This window comes from Ipomoea nil, unplaced genomic scaffold, assembly GCF_001879475.1.
Source record: "Ipomoea nil cultivar Tokyo-kokei standard unplaced genomic scaffold, Asagao_1.1 scaffold1317, whole genome shotgun sequence".
Taxonomy (NCBI): Eukaryota; Viridiplantae; Streptophyta; class Magnoliopsida; order Solanales; family Convolvulaceae; genus Ipomoea; species Ipomoea nil.
Genome location: NW_017617745.1, coordinates 5,432,295 through 5,442,765, shown reverse-complemented (window position 1 = coordinate 5,442,765; position 10,471 = coordinate 5,432,295). Strand labels below are relative to the sequence as shown.

Below are 10,471 nucleotides of genomic sequence, written 5' to 3'. Positions count from 1 at the left end.
TGCATTGTCTGCATTAAGGGTAAGTAGACAAACAAGTTAAGAAATGTGCCAATAGAAGTTTAACGTTGAATTGTTTGAATGTTTGTCTATTGGCACCTTTCTTTGACTTGTTTGTCTGCTTACCTTTAATGCAGTCAATGCAAGTCTCAAATTCAGTATAGTCTAGAGTAGAAAGTACTCCATCTTTTACCAACCTTTTATTACGCTCAAGGGAGATATGACCTAATCTCCGGTGTCACAACATTGACGTCGTTAATACTACACCGTTTGGTGCCGTTTTGAACATGTAAAGAATTATAAATAGAATCATTCTTTAAGCTAAGACGAAAAAGACCATCAGACAATGTACCAGTACCAACACAAGTAGAATTACGAAATAACTTGAAATAATTGGTATTAAATTCAAATGAATATTCAAATGGTACAGGTTTAGAAACTGAAACTAAGTTCCTTGAAAAGGTAGGAACATAAAATGTCTTTTCTAACGTCAATACAAAACCATTGTTCAAAACTAAAGTGCAAACTCTGAGAGCTTCTACTCGTGATGCAATCTTGTTTCCAGAGAAGATGCTACACTTAGTTCCCCTCGGCTGTCTCAACTTTGTTATATCTTGCAAAGAGTTTGCAATATGGATTGTTAAACCAGAGTCAACCCACCAAGAATTAGTATTAACTTCTGACATATTAGATTCAAAGCAAACAAAAGAAGATGAAATATTACCTTTTTGCGACATTCATTTCTTAAACTTGGTACAATTCATTCTTCATGTGTCCCTTCTTTTTACAAAAGAAACACTTCTGTACCTTCTTAATGTCTGCTTTAAGGGTTAATTTCCTCTTGGCAGCCATGGTGGTGGATCTCTTAGACTTTCTAGATTTTCTCTTAGGTCTTGTTGTGGCCACTAAAGCACTCTCCCCAAGCTCAGTCATAAGCCTTGTTTCCTCTTGAGTACACTTGGTAATCAATTCATTGATAGATCATTCTTGATTATGTGTATTATAGGAAACTTTAAATGTGTTATATTCAGGAAGGAAATTTAGTGCAAAATGCACCACAAAAGCATCTAGAATAATAATTTCCAGCTTCTTTAACTGAGCCGCAATATCCTTGACTTGCATAATGTGTTTTCGCGTGCCCTATGGAAAGACGCAGATTTATAAACTGCATTATTAGGGTACTTGCCAAAGATTTCTTCGGGTTAACGAATTGGTCTTCAATGGCCTCGAGCAAAGGTTTAATTTCCTTAATTCTATCAACGAAACCACGAATCACTTTGGAGATTTTTGACTTAATGAGGAACACGCCTAAGCGATTGGATGTTTTCCATCGCTCGTATAACGCTACATCTGCCTCAGTGCTTTCCGCAGTATCATTGCGGATAGCATAATCCAACTCTAATATTCCCAAATTCAGGAGAATTGCATCTTTCCACTCTTTATGGTTATCGTCGCTAAGGATAGGAACATCAATAGTTATTGATTGAGTGACAGGAAGAGTAGCTATAAAGAATAATAATGAAGGCTTGGTTAGTGTTTTTCGAGGAACAAAATAGAGAGATACTGAAGTACATCATATTAGTAATGTAAAATTATGCAAAAGATAAATTTGAATGCCGTAAAAATTGCCTGTAGGCTAAATTTTTACGCATAATGAATCTATCAAAACTGAATGGGTACGATTTGGGTTTTTTCAACCTTAATGACAAAAGTACAAAACTACAAAAACTATATGCCGATACATAATCCCTGTGGGCAAATTATGATCATCATTGTTTGGCATTTCATCATAATTAACCCTACAAATATAACAAAATTGCTTGTGGGCTAAATTTTGCCATATCACGTAGAGTTAACTACAATATTCTTGCCTTAACTTTATGTGAGTAAAACTTTAGTATGTAATTTTTTGATAAATCAAAGATGTTGTGGCTACTCTTTAATTGACTAAAACATAATCACATAGGCAAGGGTACTCAAAGCCTAACAAACAAATTAAACCAAAACATGATAGACAATCCTTAGTTATACTAACAACGAAACTCAGTTAAAAACCAACTCCGTAGACAGAGTAGCGTCGCAAGGGAACTAGTAGCAACAAGGCTTTAAACCAAGGCTATGGAACTAGTATTCCTCCCCAAGAAACTTCGTTAATTCATGCGTTCTCATATTTGAAGAATTGTTTGAGAGATCTATAAGATGGTAGACCTATGGATAAGGCTTTGAATAGGGTACACTATGAATATTTCTGTACTTTATGTGCTTTAAGATCTTTAAAAGAGCACGAGTGGAGTGATAACTGAAAAGTAAGAATATGCATAATTTAATAGAACATGCTTTTCTACAGGCATATAATTATAACAGTCAAATAATTATTGCAATAGAAAAAATATATAGCATGCTCAGATTATGCATATTACTAACTAATACTCCACAATTGAATTGCAATACTTAAGACAATTTAATTTGAAAAGCATTATTAAATTAAAATTCAACTGAAAAATTGAAACTGAATAATTATTCAAAGTTGAATAATAATTTAATAATAGACTTAATAAAATTCAATTGGATAATTTGATTAGAAGAAATTTAAATATGATGAAGATATTAAATTGAAGGAGTCCAAAACCGAAACACGCCCAATTTTTATTTTTTTTTTGTTCTTTTTTTTTAATAAGGAAGCCCTGGTCTGGCCGAATTGGGCCAAACCCGGGCTAACATATTAAATCATCAATCATTATTGCATGGACCATGGTCCACACAACCACACAATTGTGTGGACCATAAATAAAAGTACATTTTTAATATACCAAGGGTACATTATTTATGTACGTAAGGTACATTTTTTTAAAGTATACTTTTAATATACTAATGGTACATTATTTTATATAATGTACATTCAGTACAAAAATAATGTACCTTCAGTTCAAAAATAATGTACTTTTAATATATTAAAAATGTACTTGATATCATGGTCCACACAATTGTATGGATCATGATCCACACAATAATTTGCCCACCATCATCATTCATCTTCTTCCTTGCAACTAAACCTAGCAGCAATAGTGGTTAGCAACCTAGGTCGTTAGTGTCATCTGAAAAGAGGGAAGACAAAGCATTGTCGTTCCCGGGTAAACCATGAAATCTTTCAGAATCAAATGAAGTTTCTCTTCAACTATTGTTTCACTCAAGTAATGTTCCAACTCAATATTTGTTTTTCTCCATCCCCCCACTTTCCATTCTTTGTTTCTTTATTTAAGACTTTAATAAATGTTGTGGCTTCCAAACTGAGGCAAATTCAAACTGAATAAAATCAATAGAAGGACTACTATCACTCATTTCATTGTTTCCTCATTTCGTTGTCTTCTCACTCATATCTCCTCACTGCATTGCCTACTATACCCCACTCATCGCCACTCTTAAGATCAATTGCTTTGATTTTTTATTGTTGTATGTTTAAAATCTTTATTCTGATTATAAGATCATAAATAACCAAATATCAATATTAGTAATCATTCCAATTCTACTCTACTACCAAACATATAAAATACTTTTACTGAAATCAATTCAAATTACCAAGTTTTTGATTCTCATTCTGATTCTGATTTTTTTTTTGTTTTGTTTTTTTAAAATAATTCTTATTCTTTTATGTTTATCCATTTCTAGTAAACTTTACTTTCTCTCTCTAACTTTAATTTGCTTTCTCCCATTTTCATCTGCTCCCACCCCTACAACTTGGTGCTTCCGGTCGACGCTCTGATGGAGCGTTGAGCCGGCGGTGCCATGAGTAGACTCCATCCTCCTACTGTTTTAAGAATAAGTGTTAGATCTCAGATCATCTCCGATCGTTTTCAGAGAAGACTTCAGAGACTCTCCAGATTTGACAGGTTTTCTACCATCTTTTCCTTTTATTTTGCTTTCTTTTGGTTCTTTGTTATCCCTTTGTTCTTTTGACTAGTTTGTTTCCTCTCGTATCTTTGGCGAGTGTTTCCCTCTTGTTTCTTTGGCGAGCTCTCCTCATAAGCGTAGAATGATAAAATAATCACACCAGAGTTAGGCTTGGCTATGTTTGACCAGATCTGTGAAAAAAGCGCCGAGTTCATCCAACAACTTCGGCTTCAAATTTGTAAAACAGTCTGCGATCTAAGTTTTCTGTAGCATTGCTAGGAAATTTATTTCTACGTTTGGCTGTAAAGATTGTGTTACCGTTCTAACGATTTGTATTGTAATGGCAGCTTATGAGTAATGAATTAGCCTTTTATGTTTTATTTTTATTTTTTAAAAAAAACACCAACCCTTAATATTTAATTTAGAGTTCATTAAACTACATAAGCAAATTGACAGGAAAAAATATTTTACTAGTGGAAATAAAAAGTTGGACAAATTATCAAAATAATAATAATAAAGTAACACATATAATTGGAAACGAAACAAAGTGTTACATCAGCGGGCCACTAATAATTTTGCAATGTGGCACACGCCATGGGCACACGCCATGGACCAAATCCTAATGTAATCAGGCACTATATTATTGGGCAAATTATACCACAAGTCATGGTCTCCTTTGTATTGTAAATCTTGGTCCAAAAATAATATTTAAATTCTATATTTATAGTTAACACATTTTGTACATGCAGTTAATAGTTCCTATCTCTGTAAGTATTATATGTCAACAATTTTCAAGTTATTTGCTTACATATACAAAAACTATTAACTGTAGATGCACAAGATGTTAACTAAAGATACATAATTTTTGTATCAAAATTTACAACACAATATAAATCATAATATATAGTATAATAATTGATATTATTGTGCTGCCTCAAAGCCATCCACTTATTTTACTAATTTCACATGCCTATTTCTTGCTTCTATCTACAACGTAGCTTTTGACTTTCACCCATGATTACATGCCTTGCATTATGCCACCTTTTTTTGTTTTTTGTTCCTAGTATTAAATGTCTTTGGACATGTTTCCGGAGCATGTTGTATGTTCAGTCCACTTGGACATGGCTTCCTCTGTCAAAATCAACCATCACTTTGTTCAATTTCTTGTTGCTTATCCTTTGTTCAATTATCCTTGTCTCATCCTCGCACCTGTCAATTACCCACAAAAATAAATCAATCAATCACTATAAACCATCCTTTAATTTTATCATCTTCAACTTCATCACTACCTTTATTTTTTAATAAAGAATTTCTATCACTACTTCTTCAATCAAGTATTATTATTACTATATTATAACCAGACATATCATGCATGTTGTATACCGTTTAAAAAACATTTATACCGTCAAAAATCATTTTAATACGGAGTATATATTTATTTCACTATACATGTATCAAAAACACTATTGCATAAAATAAATTAATACATTCAAATTCAAGCTGAATATTAAATAACAATTTTATAAGATTATCCTCACCAATGTATTTTAAAAGGTTTTTTTTTTTTTTTTTTTCATTTTTTTTAGCTTATATGAAAAAGAGATAAAGAAAATTTATTCATGCAAATGTTAGTTTTTTGTGGGTCTCGCTACCCGAGAAAAAGTAAGATTTTGTTGTTTTAGGTGTGCCTTTGGCACACTTGCTGTGCCTAGTAGACGTGTGAAGTGCACACACCTGTTGGACGCATAAAAATAAAATTTTTTATTTGCTTTTTTTCTTCTACCCTTTTTTCTATACCCTCTTTGGTTCTTTCCTACATGACACCTTTTAAAAAATGTTTAAAAAAAAAAAACAAACTTCAATGGATGAGTATATATACTCTAAGAGCATCAATAATAGTGAAGTTTTTTTGTTGAATTCCCAACCCCAAGGGCCCCACACCCCGACCCGACAGAGTATTTGGAAGGATGTAATAGTGAAGTTTTTTTGTAAATTTTGAGTAATTTTTGTAAATGTGATTAGAAAAGAGAGTATCAGAGGGGAGAAAAAAAAGAGAAAAAACAACTAATTTTTTAAAAAATAATAATAAAAGAACAGACAGTCAAGCCCGTGCGCTGCGCCCGTGTGGGCATTTGCTGTACACCAAACGCGCACAGTCTCAACCTTTTCCTCACATTACTGTTCCAAAAACTCATTCTTGGTGATGAATCAAATCATTCTCTCTCTAATTTGTCAACCATCACTTTTTCAATATCTCCTAAATATGCACGGATAAGGGTGCTTTAAACAAACAACAAAAATTTGAAGTTACCTTGGAAGATGTGAAGACGAAGGATTCAAGGTTTGGGCAAGTTTAGCAGCTTCCGCGGTGTGATTTATGGTGTGATTAAAGCACAAATATCGACCGTATGTTGAGACATCCTCGTACACGCTAACGTGGGCATCCACCAAGAAATCAAGATCGACGGTCACAAACACTCCATCTTCGTACATCTCCGCTGCTCCTTTCAGATAAGGGTTTGTGATCGTTAGATCAGGAGACAGCACAAGTCCCGCGTTGACCGAAACCATGTTCACCCCTCTGTCCATTGCCAACGCCCACGCGCTTTTCTCCGCAACCGTTTTCGACAGCGCGTGCCATAACTACGCATAATACAATTTTCAAACCAAACAATAATTAATCACTAATGCCAATCTACAACATCAATTATTTCAACCATTCAATTCAATAATAATAATAATAAAACAAAAGCCCCCAAATTTGTAGCCTAATTATGGAATTAATCGTGATGGTATTTAATTACTGGAAGTCAACATAATCAATATTTAATTATTACATGAACATTGGACCAATGAACCCACTCATAACAAATTAATATAAAATGTTTTTTAATATCAAATCAAAGGAGTAAAAGGAAGATGTGGAAACGTGTGTTTGATAAGATTTTTCAAATTTAAATAATATTTTATGTTAGACAAAATAAACAAAACAAAAAATAATAATATTTTATATATTGAAAACACTTCAATTTAAAGAAAAAAAAAAAAACTTTTTGTCCTTGAGTTATTGGGTAATGGTAAGATTTGTTTTTACTTGTTGATCGTGCTCACTTCTTTTTCCTAAAATATAACTAATGTTGTAAATTTCATCACTTTTTCTAACAAAACATTAGAAATGAAATCCGCAATGTCAGTTATAACTTAAGGACGAGAAGTAAACACGGCTTGTTAGAAAAATGAAGACATTTACACATTAGTTATAATTTAGAGAAGAAAAATAAGTATGAACGAATCTAACAATTATATAACTTAAAGACGAAAAGTGTAATTATTTTTTAAAAATTCTAAAATTCCATTTTACCATTTTAAACAGAGATTCGTTTCTAGACAAACTACACCATATATAATCCCCTCCCTTATCCTACCAACTATCCTTATGCACAAATTTTTATGAGAACATTTCATACAAATTTTTATAATAATATAATTATTTGATACTTTAAGATTTAACTAAGATATTCTTGATAGTATAATATATATATAAAATAATGAACATTAGTGTCTATATATATATATAAAAATATATACCTTGAAATTGCGACAAAAATTGATGTCACTCCAATGCCTTTCATCAAGATCTGAAGATCTTTTATCAGCATGAGTAGAGTTCCATATAATTGCAGTGGCTGATGAAGTGAACACAACCTTGTCTATGCTGTCGGTTTGAGCACATGCCTCCACTACATTATGTGCTGCTCTTACCTCCACTTCTCCCATGTATTCCTGTTTTCATTTTTCTTAATATCAATCACTAAGAACATTTTCAACTGTCATGAATTTTTGTTAGGTTTTTATCACATATGAGGAAGGAGAGGGGGGAAAAAAGGAGGAAAAAAAATATTTGACCAAAAAGTAAATAAATAAATAACTTTTATGTACCCAGCGGGCGCAGCTCGTGCGCGAAACGTGCACCAACATAATATTTTATTATTATTATTATTTAAGTGAGGTCCATGAAAAAATCATGCAAAACAAAAATCTTCTCTCATCTCTTATCTTTCGTTCCGCTGACCTTATCTCTTTTACACATAAGCAATTTTTTTTTTTTTTTAAATTAACTTTTACACTCCCAGCGAGTGTAGCGGACGCGCGAAAAATGCACCAGTTCAATTTTTTTTTTAATTATTTAAGTGAGACCTAAAAAAAATCATATTTAATGTAAAAAAAAAGTCTTCTCTCTCATCTCTTCTCTTTCAATTCCTTTTAACTCACCCCCCCCCCCCCCCCCTCTCTTACATCTGGGTAAAATAATAATAATAATAATAAAAATTACTGATGAGGAGACCTTAAGAATGGAATTGACAACTGTACACTTTCATGCCAATTTCTATGGCGCATATTCTTCAACATATATGCTTCTAGAAATCGTTGCTGAAAAGTTATAACCATTCATAAAAAACAAAATTTCAAAATCACTTAAACTCATACATCAAGGTTTTGACTATAAAATTTTTGTCATTTGTGAAGACTAGTAATCTAGTATTATAAGCTTCTTGTAAATAAAAGATAATACTCCGGCCAAAATATTATGGTCTAATGGCACCAAGATTGCACTCTCATACGAGAGGTTGTGAGTTTGAATTTCATTGGAGACGATATTGACTATGTGGTCTTTAGTAGGTTGAGAAAGTAGTTATGAATAGATACTATAATTAAGTTAATGATTAATAGATTATAGACTTGTATACTACTATAAAATCTGATTGATTAGAAGATTTTTAGCCAGGTCAGCAATTACGTCATCTATACACACAGTGTTTTGAATTGAAAAATCAAACAAGTGACTTTAATTTACAAGAATACATACACCAAACTATCCTGTGTATGTATTATATTGATGATGACTTATTACTTATGTTGCATTCTAGAAAATGTGACTTTAATTTACAAGAATACATACACCAAACTATCCTGTGTATGTATTATATTGATGGATGACTTATTTTACTTATGTTGCATTCTAGAAAATTAGTATGGTAGCAGATTAACATGAGTGCCGCAGTTAAAAGGTAATTAGCTGAAAGTTAAATTTACAGAATTAAAGTCTAAGTTGATAGTTGGATTATACATTTATATTCATATATTCTATGCGCAACATGACATTACGCGAGGTTGGTTTTGAGTTTGATACCAAAAAAGTTAAACTGATAGTTAAATTGCATATTTATGTTTATATATTATATATATAAACTCAACAGGGCAATAAATAGTGGTGCAAGAAGATAAGGAAAGAAAGAATAGTGATCATACATCATAGGTAGAGTGATCCAAGGGAGGCTCAAAGGAGTAGAACAAACCACAGCATCCTTTCAAAGCATCAACTATGCTATGGTAATCAAATAGGTCCAACTCAAATACCTTCACTTTCTCATTGTTCTCCCATTCCAATACCACATTCAATGGTGCTAACGCCTCTTCACCACCCACTGCATAATCCCAAACACCAATCAACTAAATTCAAGATTTATATAATTTTAAGGGGTAAAAAAATTTCACACTATCAATTTAGATCGAGTATTGTATGTCTGATTGCATCAAGTATTATAGGACATATGTTCCCACAATACCCGGTGATATGCATAACACCTTTATTAGTCTGATTGCATCAAGTATTGTAGGACATCTGTTCCCACAATACCCAGTGATATGCATAGCACCTTTATCAGTCTGATTGCATCGAGTATTGTAAGACATCATTTGATTCAACTATACTCGGTGATAGGCAGGCCACTTATAGTATGTCTGATTGCATCGAGTATTATAGGACACTATTTGATCCCACAATACTCAGCTCAATGATATGCAGACCACCTATAATTTGTCTGATTGCATCGAGTATTGTAGGACATCTAATCCCACAATACCCGGTGATATGCAGAGCACCTATAGTAGGTTTGACAGCCCATAGTATATTCAATATAATGCAAAAGAATATGTAGAATTATAAATTTCCCATAATTGGAAATTAGTTAATTAAAGAAGAATTAAATGTGTATATATATAGTATGTGGTAATTACCAGCAAAAGCATGGGGGGTTTGAATTGCAGCGTGGACGGTGTAGCCTCTATGGAGGAGTCGGCGGACCAAGAGTGAACCCAAGTAGGAGGAGGCATCCATCACACAAACTGTGTTTAACTCACAATTAAAAGAAGGTGGCGGCGCCATAATATATAACTAAAACTACTCAATAATTAGCTAGCTAGCTAGGTAATGGAGAGTAGTGAATATTTGGAGAAGAAAGCTAAGATTAGTGTTCCTATCTGGATGGGTGGGAGAGGGTTTGATAGAGGAGGTGGGTATATAAAGCAAACAGCCAAACATGATGAAGCTACCTTCCAAATATACCTGTCATGTGTAGGGCCCTTATAATAAATATACACACAAATATATACGTGATCTAAAAGGGTTATTAATTTCACTTTTAATCAATAAAATATATACTAGTAATATTCGGCAAATTATTGCGTGGACCGTGGTCCACACAGCGGTCTAAAACAACGTTGTTAAATTTTATGTGTTAGAATA

General features: G+C 32.8%; 1 protein-coding gene across 2 annotated transcripts; it reads right to left on the bottom strand.

Annotated features, from left to right (window-relative positions):
- Positions 1-4,787: 4,787 nt before the first annotated feature.
- LOC109185421 (cinnamoyl-CoA reductase-like SNL6) lies at positions 4,788-10,234 on the bottom strand. Of its 2 annotated transcripts, none has more exons than XM_019335447.1 (5): positions 9,964-10,234; positions 9,196-9,371; positions 7,474-7,668; positions 6,197-6,528; positions 4,788-5,094 (listed from the first exon to the last, which is right to left on the bottom strand). In XM_019335447.1, exons 1-5 carry the CDS (start codon positions 10,109-10,111, stop codon positions 4,992-4,994), a joined length of 954 nt encoding a protein of 317 aa, XP_019190992.1. In that variant the 5' UTR covers positions 10,112-10,234; the 3' UTR covers positions 4,788-4,991. The 2 variants fall into 2 exon arrangements, with proteins under 2 accessions (XP_019190992.1, XP_019190993.1); XM_019335448.1 differs by having other exon boundaries at positions 9,196-9,377; positions 9,979-10,234.
- Positions 10,235-10,471: the final 237 nt, after the last annotated feature.